The sequence below is a fragment of the Haemaphysalis longicornis genome, unplaced genomic scaffold, assembly GCF_048455015.1.
Source record: "Haemaphysalis longicornis isolate Haplotype H1 unplaced genomic scaffold, Haemaphysalis longicornis Haplotype H1 scaffold_7, whole genome shotgun sequence".
Classification (NCBI taxonomy): Eukaryota; Metazoa; Arthropoda; class Arachnida; order Ixodida; family Ixodidae; genus Haemaphysalis; species Haemaphysalis longicornis.
The window spans coordinates 64,534,299-64,549,926 of record NW_027526422.1 but is presented as its reverse complement, the minus strand read 5'-3'; the positions used below and the strand labels follow the sequence as shown (position 1 = coordinate 64,549,926).

The 15,628-nt window shown below is 43.5% G+C and overlaps 1 protein-coding gene across 1 annotated transcript in view; it reads right to left on the bottom strand.

Annotated features, from left to right (window-relative positions):
* Positions 1-15,628, bottom strand: part of Unc79 (UNC-79 domain-containing protein) — a 109,710-nt gene that overhangs the window by 90,393 nt on the left and 3,689 nt on the right. Inside the window, exons 4-12 of the mRNA XM_077677602.1 lie at positions 15,152-15,312; positions 14,764-14,934; positions 14,178-14,267; positions 8,235-8,290; positions 7,040-7,169; positions 4,245-4,259; positions 1,685-1,749; positions 803-964; positions 200-417 (exon numbers count right to left, since the gene is read on the bottom strand). Coding sequence (XP_077533728.1) covers positions 200-417; positions 803-964; positions 1,685-1,749; positions 4,245-4,259; positions 7,040-7,169; positions 8,235-8,290; positions 14,178-14,267; positions 14,764-14,934; positions 15,152-15,312 — 1,068 coding nt within the window. The remainder of the gene's footprint in view (positions 1-199; positions 418-802; positions 965-1,684; positions 1,750-4,244; positions 4,260-7,039; positions 7,170-8,234; positions 8,291-14,177; positions 14,268-14,763; positions 14,935-15,151; positions 15,313-15,628) is intronic.

The following is a 15,628-nucleotide window of genomic DNA, read 5'->3' as shown; positions in this document are numbered from 1 at the left end:
CCAGCAACTACCTCACGATTTCATCATACACACACACAAAAAGAAAAACACAAAATTAAAGAAGCTTCACGAGACCTTAACGAGCCCACAAATGCCCTCCCAGCACCTAGACGCTTCTAACTCCCAGCACCTGAGAACTTGTAACCAACAGGAACCTGTTTCCCTACCCAACAATAGACGAGAAGAGCCCCCCCCCCACCTGACAATGGCCTCGACAAAGTAGAGCTGTGTCTCGCGGTCCATGCTCCAGGGGCTCGGGATTGGCCGGAGGGCTACGTGCTGGCTGGCATTGTTGCCCCCTGCGTGCTTCCCCTGGAAGCACTGGCCGCAGTAGCGGATGGGCCGGTTCCCATTGTAGCTCGCACACTCCATCGAGAAGCACGTCACGCTGGCCGACTTCTCTCGGGCGCTGCAGTTCTGCACCATGAGGAAGGACGCGTGGAGAAACCAGGGACAAATATGGCACCAGGAACATACGGAACAAGGAACATACAGAACCAAGAATGTAGGGATTGAGGAACACAGGAAACCAGGAGCATATAGAACTAAAAACGTAGGGAACCAGTAGCATATGGAACCAGGAGTGTATGGTACCAGGAACATAGGGAACAGGGAACATGGGGAACCAGGAACGTTGGGAACCAGGAACATGTGGAATCAGAAACATACGGAATCGGGAATGTACGGGACCAGGGGCGTACGGGACCAGGGACGTACGGGACCAGGAACATACGGGACCAGGAACGTTCGGACGCACACGATTATTTGAACGGACTGCCAGGAAAAGGATGAGGGGAAGGACCTTGTTCTCGCAGTGCAGCGATATCTCCTGCATGGGCAGCAGCACGTCCATCAGGTGATTGGGCCCGTGCTCCCGGCGGATCTGATCAGCGCATCCTTGGCACACAAAGAGCGGCGGGGGACGCTCGCCCGATGCAATCGCAATGGAGTGATCGAGGCACATCTGCACAGGGAGGGGGAGGGGCAAGAGAACGTGTTGCCGCGATGTCACGGTGCCACTTTTAACCCTCGCTACTGGGCCACAGATTACGGCACACTCCTAATCCAATGTCTATAACTTTGAGAGATTGTTTACAGATTCTTGCACTACTCTTGTAGGTTTGTACAAAATTCTATTAAAAATGCTGCAAGAGCAACACTATTGCAGTGCCAGCAGGCAGGTTATATGCAAGGAGCATATTGTGTAAAAAATGATTTGTAAGTACAAAGTGGCCAGCTACTTAAAAAGGCAAATTATCTCTGAGGCATACATCTGCACCAACGGGTGGAGGAAGTCATCATACAAAACTAGTTTCAAAAATCCTGAAACCATTGAATTTCTTATAGCACACTTTGCTAACAGCTAAATAACGTTCATAGCGGGGGGAGGGGTTCCACTATTTTCATTTTTAGTGCTTAATCAAGTAGTTCATTTAATAAGAACACAAAAATGCAAAATTTATCAATGTGAAATTAAACAAAAACTACCATTACAGGCTTATGTTCATGAAATTTTAATTACAGCATTGCATTTTCATGTGAGGTCTATAAGCAAACTAACGTGCGAGTCAAAACCAGCCCAGTATCTCTAATTTTCTAAACACCCTGCCAAGGTCTTTTAACGCTTGGTGATTGAGAAACTAATCCAGTTGACAGCTTTCAGAATGTGGGCAAAGTTGCTCACCTTGTACGCTTCCTTGTTCTCTGAGCTGACACAACTCTCCCGTTGACACATCAGCGGCTTCCAACCTTCAGAAGAGTGATTCACAGTCAGACAGCTTCAGCATTACTAGCTTACGTTTCTGCAGCTGCAGTGCTTCTAAATCTACCTGCTCTATAGCCCTGGGATGATATTTTAGTAATGTGATACAAAATATTTCAGGCAGGATACTATTAGCATTTAAAAAGTGTGGTATACCGAACTGTCAAACCTTTCTGTAAGTGTATTTGAAATTCAGTAAGTTAAAGAGTCTGACAATTATTTTGGAAACCCCATTTTGCAACACTTTCCACGTGCATCTACAAAACATTCAAAGCAAGTGCAATTATCAGTAGCAACAATTTTTTTTGTATTAATAAAAACTGTGATTTTCCCCTCCCTCACTTTTTAATTCCAGATCCAAATGCAAACGACGATGTGCTTTTTACGTTCACCCACGTGGTTATGCTATTATACACAGAATGTTTGTCAAACAAATCAGTAAAGCTTGCGATATTTCTGCATTTTCATTGTTTAACTAAAGTAAGTAACTTGTTCGTCAGCATCTCATTGATTCACCACCCAACACCCTTGCCTCTCTGTATCAGTATTTTATCTCACAAAGAAATACACATTTTTGCACAATGCAGTTAGGTAAGGGTAACGGGAACAACATAGCGGGGCAAAACAGGGTGGTGTTTGGAAGAGAAGAAAGTTTACGCCAAAGTTCCGCAATGTGTGCAGCAGCCTCAACATTCGCCCAACTCAACGCCTGCTGCACAAAGCATCTAAACTAAGATCAACCTAAATTCACACTGATGCACATTCAAGGCCAAAGTTTATCAAACACTTTAAATTAAATTAAAGGAGCCATGAAGACAAACTACAAGTTGGGTTTATTAGAAAGACTGCTTAGTCCCGATAACAATGATACCAATATCATCGCAATCTTCGAAAAAATAACGGAGATATTGAAGAAAACGTGTAAAGCAGTCGCGACCCCCTAGCCAATTTCCCGCAACTTTTCTGTGATGTCACGGAACCTTGCTTGTGCGATTGGCGGCCGCCTAACTGACCTGTCGCGACGACGCACGACTGGACGTCTGTAATGGGGCCTCTAGTTCCATTTGACCGCATCACTTGAATGCTAACGTGCAGTTAACGCACTGAAAATTGTGTTTTATTGTTGGCCCGTATGACGTCATTCTTGCTCATAACACGTCACTGTGGCGCGAAATTTGGAAGTTTTTAAATACTTCTCGCTTTTTTTTCGTAAAAAAACATCTTTTGGGGCTGTAATGAAGCTGAGTGAGATACTGAATCCTAGTTCTTTCAAATTACACGAAGTTGTATTTTCTCTTCATGGCTCCTTTAAGTAGCAGCTGAATCAAGTACAGCCACATTATTACTCCAAGCAATTTTTATAAGTTCTTAAATGCTGCAAGTAGCACATAGCACCTCAAACTCAATAAAACTTTCAACGGCACAAGATGAGTACACATAGACCTCAAGATCTGCTATATGTACAGGCACTTAAAGGGGCCATGCAAACAAAACACAACTTCGTTCAGTTTGAAAGAACTAGTCCTTGGTAAGTCGTTCAGCTCCATTCCAGCCACCAAAGGCGCTTTATTTTTGAAATCAAGAGTTGGACAGAAGTACGTCTGGTTGGGAGAACACATGACAAAAAATTAAAACTGGCATCGACCATGAAAGTTCGTAAAACAAAAACGAGTCGGCTCCCGTATGGGAGCCTTGTTCACAATGCTTTGTGAACAAGGCTCCCGTGTGAACAAGGCTCCAAAGCAATGTGAACAACAAAGCTTTGTGAACAAGGCTCCCATATGGAAGCCGACACGTCTTTGTTCTATAAACTTGCATGGTCAGTGCCATTTGTAATTTTTGTCACGTTTTATTTTTTAACCGAAAAAATGCAAGGAATATAGAAAAACTGCAAGGAATATTTGCAGGAGTGACTTAATATGGGCCCGCACTAATAACAGTTATCAAGGCATAAACTGCACATTAGCATTCAAGTTATTCAAACGGAACTAGAAGCACCATTACAATTGCCCAGTCATGTTCCTTCCTGGTGGCATAGGCCAGCCGCTGCCAATCGCACGAATAAGATTCCGCGGTACCATAGAGAAATCGCCAGAAAATGGCTGGCAAGCCGCCACTGCTCCATGTGTTTTGTTTCATGCTATCTCAGTTACTCGTTTAAAGTTTGCTATGAAATTGGTATCATTGCCATCAGGACAAAGCACTCTTTTTCATGAACCCAACTTGTATTTTGTTTTCATTACCCCTTTAATACCTTAGTATACTTGAATACTTATAACTCATTACTTTTATTACCTTATTACTTTATTACTTACTTTATTACCTTTATAACTTATTACTTTAATACTTACGCATTAATACTTATACATCATGGCCCCTTTGATAGTTAGTACCTTTAATACCATATTCCTATGCAAGTTTACCACTGGTCTGAACACATTGCGGAGCTTTGATGCAGGCATACAGGAAAGAGACGTCTTACCGATGGGGCAAGATCCTGACAGAGGGTTAAACAGGGGCAGAGAGAGGCCAGGGAGAAAGACAATGGGATGACCACAGGGCACAGAAGAGAGAGAGAGAGAGAGAGACACAGTTCTTTGAACGGCGAATGCACACACACACACGACATCGCCTATTACTCTCATCAGAGGAAGGAAAAAAATAGGGACAGCGTAAAAAACATTCCAACAACTCGGGCCCAAATAAGTCCACCCAGAAAACAGATCTCTTTGCCAGCACAGGCGCAGAACAGAGTGTGAACTTGCTGCAGGTAAAGAAACGACAACTGTCTTCGATGTTTTTATGCGATTATGGTTTTTTTCAACCCAAATTCTTTCATTGAAATATTTTCGTGAACAAGATTAATGTCGTTTTTAGGAGACACGATAACGATAAATTCTTTTCTCACGAAATTCGCACAATGCTTCGTGACATCTTGTGCAAAGTCCAAACCATTCATGAAAATTCCAGAATCGTTTGTCTCTTGCTTTTTGTGCAAAAGATGGCCCACTGGGCAGCTGCGAGCAGCTGCACCTACAAATCGATTTTGAAAGATGGATAACGTCTTCCCTATTTTCTGCACACCATTTTGTAGGCACACCAAAAATGAACTTACAGCAGTTACTTAGCACACATTCCAGCCTAAAGCCACTAAAAAAGCTATAATTAGTAGCTCTAGCATAGCCTATACGCAAAACAAAGTTGCTTCTGTCTAGTCTTAGAATGCAGCACTATCGCATTCGGAAGGCACAGGTTCTGTTCTGCAAATCTGCACTACGTGGCAAGCCCATGCTAAGACTGGGTATGGGTGGGTGTCAGGCATAGGAATGGAGGCTTCACACAAAGCTGAAACTTGTATCTTTAAAACAGCTGTTGCATCAAGAACTTGCACAACCATGCATGCATACACAGTTCAATAGTGCAATTTCTTTTCTCATGCAGTAGTCAAGGATTAAACCAATCTAAAAGTAAGCACATTTTGTCCCGTGCTTAAAGCTACACCTGCATTGAAATTCAAACCTGTGACCATCTCGAATTTTTGGCTACTTTTTATGTTCAATCTAAAGCAAAGCCTTCAGGAAAAGTAACTTATGCACAAACAATGAATAAAATACTTGTAAAGAGTAACCACAGACGTCACGCAGTATCCTTTTAATTTTTTTATCTTTAAGTGAATTACAATCAACTAGAAGTGACTGAACATTTACATTGTGAGTAAGTAAAAATACTCGATAAATTTTATCATTGCTAATCTGAACAGTGCACAAAAAGGTTCCATGTGGTAAATTTTGCGCAAAATTTTCTGGTGCAGACAAACTTTCTCGTGTTCAAATATAGTGTGTGCTTATAGCATCGAAAACCAACGTCTTTTTTTTTTTTTTTCAGATCATCCTAACCCTAAAATATCTGAGCCGTGCTGCCTCGTTCCTCTAACTCACCAAAGGGTAATCATAACCCCAAAACATCTGCACCTCAAAAATATCGCATAAAGTTCTTTTTAACCGTGCAGAAGTGTGGCAGCAAAGAGCTGGAACCTCAGGCAGCCCTCTAACAACAGAACTGGCCACAGCTCAAGTATTGTGGGAAGGTATGGTGCATCTGTAACTAACACACTAAATTCTGGCATAACTTAGCCAGAAAGGCTCTTACATGAACACTCGAAGTGGATGAATACTCGAAGTCTAAGCAAATGTTCAGCTGGCTTTTTAAAACTCCACGAAAGCTCTTCCTGCCTCCCATTGTATATATTAGAGGGACTCAGGCGCTTTCTTTAAAGTAGTAACTTCTTAAAAAAATGAACGAAGCTTGCAGTTTGCTAAGCAACACCTACAAGGGCAAGCATGCAGCAGGCATTGTAGGCCCATCTAGATAGCACACGTAGCTTGCAACTACAGTTCCGGCAAACAGGCACAGCCCGCATTGCCATGCATGTCGCAGGCCAAGCAACACCGCATCCAAAGCAGGACTACAATTTTTAGCCACGCTGCAGCCAATAACGTGCGGAGTTCGTACCGGGTGTTTCAGCAGAGACTGAGGAGAACGGGGAAGTTAAAAGTGGGAAAACAGCGATCTCTTCTGCTCTAATACATCAGTGGCGAACAGCCAAAAACAGGTGAAAAATAATGATTGAAACTATTCCATAGCAAAAAAACTTAAAAATTTAGAACCCAAAAGTTTCAACTGCACAAGTAAAGCTGCCATTATTACTCAAGCCTTATCAAGTTGTATGAGTTTAGCAACATTTAAGTTTAAAAGTCTGTAATCAGCTACATGATACCAGACGTCCATTCGCATAGTTGACGTAAAATACAAATCCCCTCCTTCTCATATATCTCAGCTGACCACACAAAGTGTGCTGTATGAATTAAAGTGCCTGTATGTTTAACAATAGTTCTGTGAACGCACACATGTAGAACTGCCCAACTATTCAAAAACTACAAAAAAAAAACACGGAGCTAGTACAACCGTTAAACTGCACAATCCAAAGTTGTGCCCTAAAACCCAGAATTAAAATGAAGTATACTAGCTGCTCATTTCTGCACCTAATAACCATTCTACACCCATTTTTTTAACCCTTACCAGCTCCAATGTATTCATGTTCAACAAATGGTTGTTTTAATTACCTAGTTCTAGCTAGCAACTTCTGCCCACCTCTGTTAAAACACCTGGTGTAAACGGGACAACAGCTATGGAGGAAGAAGAAGAAGAAGAAGAAGAATGGGCGTTGGCAGTGCAGAGTGAAGAGGAGGAGGGAGAGCTTGGGCCCCTGTGTCACACCTGAGTGCCTGATTGAGAATCCCTTCTTGTCCCTGAGCATGGGGTTGAGGGTGGGCCAGTAGTGGAAGAGCATCTCCACCGCTGGGTGCCGTGCCTTGGCAGTGCCATGGGCGATCACGCACAGCAGGTCCTGCAAGGGAGACGGACGGAGAAAAGGGAAGGGGGAGGGAATACTGTAAGCCTCTGCATCGTTAGCCTTCTAGTCTTCCTCTAAGGAAGACTAGAAGGCTAACAATGAAATACGGAAAGAACAGTGGAGAATCCAAGACAGTCAAGATAACCAAAAAAGAGGCAAGGCAGATAGAAACGAATAAATGGAGAGAAAAAATGAAAGCTAAAACTTCGTTAGAGATGTACACGGCTGAGAAATTAGACATCACAAAGGAAAATTTCTACGATAATGCCAAAGGCAGTGCTTTGCTTTTTGAGGCTAGAGCAGGTTACTTGCTAACTAAGAGCTTTGTGGGGAAGTATGCACAAAATGATGGGATATGCGTGGTCTGCGGAAAAGAAACAGAAACTATGCAGCCCATAGTGTTAGACTACAAGGGTATCCATCCAAATCCACGAGGGAAATATTCGGCTTCCAGAAGCCCTAGGATTTAAGGGTAGCACAGAGGCAGTTAACTTCAAGGCTGTCAAGGGGACGAAAAGATTAGAATGCTGGTGGACGAAAAGCAGAGAGGGGAATATTGCCTAGGACAGTTACCACCTGTAACAGGAAAAAAAAAGTATTTTGTGCCTAATAAGTTTTTTGTGCCTGCCCTAAGAGCAGCGCTAGTATTAAACAAAGAGTGTAAAACATAGGTATATTAGTTTATTTTTAGATTTTTTTTTGGTAAGATGACGCGTGATCACCCCGCTATAAAGAAGATACCACTACCAATCATCATCATCATTATTATCATCATCATCATGCATGACCTGTTCCCAATTTTATTCCATCACAGAACGTGACAAACATAAGCTGTATTATGTACATAAGCACCTTTCTAAGCATCTTGCGATCTTAAGCACCCTCTCCCACTTATGAAAGGAAATGATAACGTTTACATCGCAATGTTGACATGCTTTGAATGTATGCAGTAAGTATCGCGAATTTTAACAAGCAAAAGTTCCTAGAATTGAAAAAACAAGGTAGACTACTTTGTACCAATCATGAATAATGTTGTGAATTAAGCAAGGGCAAACGCACCTTGACAATGTCTCGTTTCAGGCTCATCAGACACTCCAACAACTGGGTCTGGTATGCTGTCAAAAAAAAAAAAAAAAAGCAAAAACGGCAATGTAATGACAAAGCCCACACTGAACATTCAAGGTTCGCAAAAAAAAGTCATTGGGATGGTCAGCTCGTGTTTACCTAAAATGTATGCTTAATGCAAACAAGATGGCAGATGAAAAAAAGAAAATGGAGCAACTACCCACAGTTACACTTGGTTCAAGGTAAAGCCAGTTAATGCAAAGGCAGCAAGTAGGCTTGTATAATTAGTGATTTCTGCTTTCGAAGCAGGCATGAAGTTAATATTGGTTTCATTCGAACAGTTTCGAATCGAAGGGAATATTCGTATGCTATTCCAATATCATACCTGCCAGGTTTGCCACGATGGCATTAGGGAGATCGGACCAAGGAAGGGGGATTAGTAGGAACAGAATAAAATATTTTACAGGCATTTTTTATTTAATTACAGCAAAGAAGGAACCGAACTGTGTCGTCCAGACAACTAACCACCTGCACCACTGGTCATTTGCTAAATCTTCAACATGGCCGACGGCCCCATATTCAGGAAGTCCTGAGAACACTGCCGAGCATAACAATGTTCACCCCTGCGACACTTTGCCAAAAGAATGTGACCAAGGGTTGTTAGGCATGGTTGCACGGAACTACCTAGGTGTGACTTTTCTTTGCCATGCTGAAATGCCTCTCGAATTCGGTGTTGCTGCAGTGCTGACCAGTTCAACTTCCGTGCATGGCCGACTGCGCTCAAGCTGTTCGCTGAAAAAAATTTCAATTGGTGCGGGATTGGATTGGATTGTCTGGTATCTCCGGCACAATGTGCCAGACTTGGAGAAAGATTTGGCAAAACACGAGTGCGCTTTAGGGAGATTTTTGTTTCGGTCGTACAATCGTACAAAACCATCAAAATTCGGGAGTCTCCCGGAGAATTCGGGAAACCTGGCAGGTATGCAATATGAAGACGACCATTTTAATGCGTGGCATTCTTTGCCGAGTTCCCCCACAGCAAGGACCATGCAATGCCCTGCATTTCCACAAAAATGCAGATTTAGCAAAAGTAACAGCTCTAATTGTTATAATTGCACAAATGGAGATAATTGGTCAGACAGAATTTCAAAAAACCAAAAAATAGGAAAAATAGAAAAAAACTTTCAATAAAATGATCTGACAAAATCAAAAATGTACATCTCCCTCCAAACTGAAGAATAAACAAAAAAGTCCACAAAAAAATGGTCCAAATACGAATAAAAAGTAGCAAAAATGGGGAACCATGTAACACCCTGAATTTCCACAAAAATGCATATTTGGCAGAAGTAGCAACAGTAATTGCTATAATACCGTAAATGGAGACATGGTTGTACAGAATTTCGAAAAACCAAAAATAAGAAAAATAGAAAAAATAAAATTTTCACAAAAATTACCTGATAAAATCAAAAATACTATACATCTTAAACACCTCCCCAAAAACCGAAGAATAAACAAGAGTCCCCAAAAGAACCTTGGAAATACGTATAAAAATAGCATAAATAGAACAACTCCGCAGTATGCCATGCATCTCACAAAAAAAAAACAATCAGCGAAGTACTTCATCACTATAATCATATATATTTACATACATAACTGGCGAAAAGAAACAGAAGAAAACTTAAAAATAATAAAAGAATTCAACATCTTTCACTACTCATAGCCATATTTGGCTGTAAAAAACTCCCACTCTTTACAAGTGGCATAAGAATGTTGCGCCTTAGTAGACAATTCCCCGAATTTCAACAAATTTTTTTGAGTATGCTGCAGTAACTGGCTCATAGAAAAAAATAGCTCAAGCTATCCTGCTGGTTTTAGACTTAATGACACTAGGTTTACTTTATGTGGGCACAAGTTTTATCTCATGTTGTGACCTCAACCATAGGTGTTTCAGTATCAGTGTAACCAGGGTATACAAACTACCATTAAAAACATTGAAAGTGTTTTTGCTTGCTTGGTTGTGAATGAAATGCATCATCTCCTTCTCTTCTCCCTCTCCATCCCTTCACCACCCTCAACTTGATCCTGCCTTTCTCCCCTCCGCTCCTCCTCCTCCACTTCCCCTCAATGTCCTCTTCTCTCATGCTCATTCCTCTTTTTCTCATTATAACATCCCTTCCATATGCCCACCCTTTCCCTAACCCTCTCATTCCTTCCGTTGCCCCTCCCACACTATCCCCCTCTTCCCCACGTCTCCTCCCTTTACCATTTCTCCTTGTACTCCACCTCTCCCTTCTCTTCCCTCTCCCTCTCTCATCCTTCCCACCATCCTTTCTCCTTTCCATCTTCCTCCTCCCCTTCTCAAGCCCCCCCCCCTCCTCCTATTCCCCTCTGCACTGCCCATTGTTTCTCCTCCCTCCTTCGCACCCCCAACCCCCCCATATTGTCAGTTTACCCATTCCTGCCTCTCCACTTCCATTTTACTATTCCCCTCCCACTTCTCCCCTCCTGCACCCCTTCTTTCATCCCACCTCTCTTAATTTCCCTCTCCATCCCCATCTTTTTCCTCTCCTTCCATGTCCAAATACACCCCCATAACCTCTCCCTCCTTCTCCCTCCCCCATAGCTGCTTCGCTTCCTCCTCCTGTCCGCTCATATACTCGCCCACTCCAAATCCCACTCCTCCCCCTTCCCTTCAGCATTCCCTTTTGACTCATCAGTTCTAGGCTATACCAGAGTCCTTCAATGCTTTACTGGTCACGAAACTGCTCCGTAACTCAATGGGAGAGCTTCATATGCTGCGTTTGGCCGCCGCGCGGTGGCGCCACCCTCTCACTGAGGTCACTCCTCGGGCGGCGTTGCGCTGGCTCGAACGGCGGAGCCGCGGCGAGTTGTGTTTGTTTTGTGCGGGAAAAAAATATAACGTGCATCTCGCGCTCTTGTGATGCGACTTAAGTAGTGCAACGACGATGCCTAACATGTGTTGCGTCCCGGGATGTCATTCCTGGCACAACGATACCACAGAAAATGTTTCCTTGTTCTGTTGACCGAGCGACGGGGAGCTGTGAGAGAAATGGAGGCGCGCCATTCCAAGGCAAGAAACGGGTGATTTCAGCTTCGATTATAAGTGTGTGACAGTGCGTGGAAATGCACTGTGTGTGAGAATGGAAAAAGCAAGGTACCCTTTTGAGAGCATCGTGGACCTAGAATTGTACAAGGCTAACTTAAAGCCGGATTTTTGTCATATCAGTCAGGTTGTAGCGGTGCTTCATTACCAGTTTGCAAACTTGTATTACCTTGCGCTCAGGCTAGCGTGTAAAAAAGGTTTGGGACGTCCTTGTGCTTTTAATTTTCATATTTCCGCGAATTATCCCTTAGGGTTAGTCTTGTTTGTTTTGTAACCGCGCGTGGCCAATTCCGGTTTCTTATCTGCCGTTTCAACCGGGGCGCCCGTTTGCTCTTTTTGTCGTACGTCCCGTCGGGCAATATTGTTTGATACCTCGATAATCAAACCTCGATATATCGAACAGCGCGGTGCCCGCGAAATAGTTCGATCTAACCAGAATTCGATATATGAAATCACACAAAAAACGCGTCATAAACTGGTACAAATCAATAAATGAACGAATTGTGCAGTAAATACTCACTTGGTGCTTCGAAGTATTTATTATTTTGACTTAAAGTACTGCAGCAGGGTAGCCTGCCGTGTTATACACGACTTCCTCAACGTAGTCCAAACGTTCCACAAGCGGCAGGCCGGTGCCTTGTATAGCGCTGCAGTAGCGGTGCGGTAGGGCCAAAACCGCTGAAGACTCGGTCGAACTCGGGAGCGAGACACTGAGCGCTTGCGGGTACAACCTCGGCAGCATCTTCGTTTGTGCGCTCAGTAGTAACCTCCGCTAGGATCTCCACATCCGTCAACTCCGCCGTCGTTCCGGTGCTGTCGTCACCGCCAACAAAGTCATCAATGCACATGCTTCGTGGCTCAGCACCAACAAAGCGCTCCAGCTGGCCCCAGGTTTCTTCAAGCTTACATTCTTCTTTTGCACCGTCCAATACTGCTTCGGTGCAACCGATGCGCAGCAGTCGGGAACGTCCATCGCACCATTGCTATCCTCGAGGGTACTGCGGGATAGCTCGCCGCCTGTCAACAGAACGCGAGCGGTCTGGGCTGCAGTCTGGGGTGGCAGAGTTCGATGTACCCATTTCATGTCCGTCCCAGTTCGAAATGACAAATTAAAAATGGATGGGATTTTCCGCGTGATATAGAAAGTGTTCGATATAGGCAATAATTCGATATACCCGAGTTCGATATATCGAGGTTTGACTATGAAAAGGGTGCCACCTTGTCGCCAACTTGATTTTTTGTTTCTTCGACAATGTTCTCGATCCCATTTCTATGGATCTGAAATTAATAACGTTCCGAGAGTAATGCATGCATAGCAAACGCCGCGCAACTCACTTTATTGACGTTCATCTGTGCACGCCACACTGCGGACTGCTTCTTCGACGTTTGTGTTTCATTCTAGTCTTCTGTAGAACAGGAGCTCGCTAGCTCGCTGCGTTCAGAAAAGCTTTGCGTCGTTCTTGGCTACGTGGCAATATTCTGTTTCCTCCGTGTGCTCCACATCGCAGCGCGAAAAAATAAATTTTTGTACGCTGGACCACGCTCTTTTGTCTCCCTTCGTAACATTGAATTTTTGTTGCGTGTGATAAAATCAGTTTTATTGTATAGTTTTTCGCTTCCTGTTTTTGCAAGGATTGCACAGCGTGGAAGCGGAAAGACACATGGGGCAACATATATCTCTTCGTGTTTTGATCCTTCGCGTTTCTGCGGCGTTTTTAGATGTTCTCAAGTATATACCCGCTCGTTGAAACGGAAATACTGTTGGGCTATCTCTTTTAGTGTGCTGTGCATTCCAGAGCAATCAACGGATTCATTAAGCGTAGTCTGAACGACGCGTACTTGGTTTCTTTCAGTTTTTTTTTATTGTAGTATCGATAGGCCCGCAGCAGTCCGTGACTACGCAGCTACCGTATGTGTGGTATTTACAACTTTTGCTTTAAGAAAAGAAGAAATAGAGATTTAAAAATCCGAAAACACGACGGCGCAGCGCTTGTGCCAGAGCACGCAGAAGCCGTTGCCGTTCGCGGCCGAAGTCTACGGTAATTTACTACGAAAAATAAAACCATATATTGAAGGCAGGTGATGACTGGAGTATTCATCGCTAACTACTACGAAAAAAAAAAAAAAACACACTTAATCAGCGCGCAGACACCAAAAGGAGCGAGCGTTTGCACGCCAAGAGCAGGGCAATACGCCGCGAAAGCGGCGGCTGGATGACCTTCGTGCGGCGTTGGCGCCTGTAGTGGCGCGCGCGGTCCCTATATGAAACGAGCGCCGAAGTTTCGTGACCAGTAAAACATTGAAGGACTCTGGCTATACTGAGTGACTTTTCATCTTGTTTCGTCAATTTTTTTAATTTCTGTTTTTCTTTATCAATGCTCTTCTACACTTCCTATTATAGCAATCAAATGTCTTAACTACATCAATTATTCATTTCTGTGCAATCACAAGGTTGATGCTCCTTGGCAATTTTTTTTTTCAGTTTGTTTTTTCGATTTCATGTTTGTCTTCAAATAGACTATGCTACTATAATGATTACATGCCTTAGCATTGCCAATTATGCATTCTCGTGCAGATACAAGAAATTACACCTTTTGCAGCTGAGGTGCACAAATCAATGCTTATGCATCAAAACACTCAAATGCACACACATACCTACACACACCCATCCGTGGCCGTTCGTAATGTCTTCTTGCTTAGCCCTCACTTAGAACTTTTTTTTATTCTAAAGCGAATCGACACTCACTGCATTAGGTTTCCTACCACATGGCTTTAACATTTTCAACTTTTTTTTTTTTCTAGAGCGTACTTACCCACATTTTCGGTGTACTGAAACACCATCATGATTACGGCTGATGTCGACATGTTGGCGTAATTAAGAGCGTCCACATCCACAGGATTGGCTGGAATGAGGAAAGACGAAGAAAAAAAAATTCCCAGTTTCATCGAAATTCATACAAAACATCATCGTCATCATCCTTTGTCAAATCCAGCACTCTACCCTCAACAAAATCAGCCCTTTTCTTTCTTTTTTTTAAGCACATGCATCAATGATGTTTTTCAAAGGACTTTATTAATGTGCAATTAAGCTCCATTTACTTCAGACACTTCTAAATAAAGAAAGCCAAAAAAATTACTAACTTACAATGAGATGCAACTCTGGCTAGCAATCTCAATGATAAAGAGCGTTGTATAGATCATTGAGCTAGACTTGGAGAAAATAAACACAGACGTACTTTTCGCAAGCATTTGTTTGCCCAACGTTTGACCAACAGTTACGCACGGGTGTCATATGTACTACAGTGCACGGCCATTACTGTTCGCATGTGCCATGGTCGGGGTGAGAATTAAACTAATAGCAGTAGTAGCTAATAGTAATGGTAACTAATAGCAGCTCACTGATGGTGTAGGGCAGCAGGTGGTTGCAGAGCATGTCGACGATGTCCTTGTGCAGGGAGGCCGGGAAGAGGGCCATCGAGGAGGCCACAATGTACGGCAGGGTGTCCATGTACTCGTGCTCCAAAAATGGAACCAGGCATGCCAGGGTGTTCAGGATCGTGTAGCCCAGCGCTGAAGCACCGACAGTGAGGGAACAGTATATAATGAGCTGTATAGAATGTCTTGGTGGCCGGAATAAGAGATAACCGATTGGTTGACTGATTATGACCGACGCTACGCAGGCAAAGTGAACGAGTGAGTTTTCACTCTGATATTTAAGGCAACTGCATTTCTGCCATTGCCAGGGAGTTTTGTAAACGTTTTTTGTGGCGTCGGTGAGTTCTCTTACCGTGAGCTCCAGACTGAATGACAGGCACTGCATCCACCAGCTGCACGATGGCGTGGTAGAGCGCCTTGTAGTCGAGGCTCGGAAACAGCGTCGTGCGGGCGTGATCCTTCTCGTGACACCGAATCATGTCGAGTGGTATGCTCGGAACATCCTTGAGGACACTGCGGCGGGAGACATGTGCGAGGGTCCGTGCACTTCGCACGTAATATCTGCAGGATACCTGCAACGGACTGCAGGGCTCCAAGCCTTGTTTCTGTACAGCTGACTTGCCAAACTTCCAACAAATCAAGCAAATCTTAAGGCCTGTCATATTCGTATCCCTTCGCGTTTGTATTTGTCAACGGTGGCTACAGAATGAAGCAATTGCTTAGGAAAGCTGAGTTGGTTGCTGGCGTAGACAACATTAATTAATAACATCTCAAAGGGACACTGAAGCGAGATGTAGACATTGGTTAATCACCTTATCCGCAGTTAAAG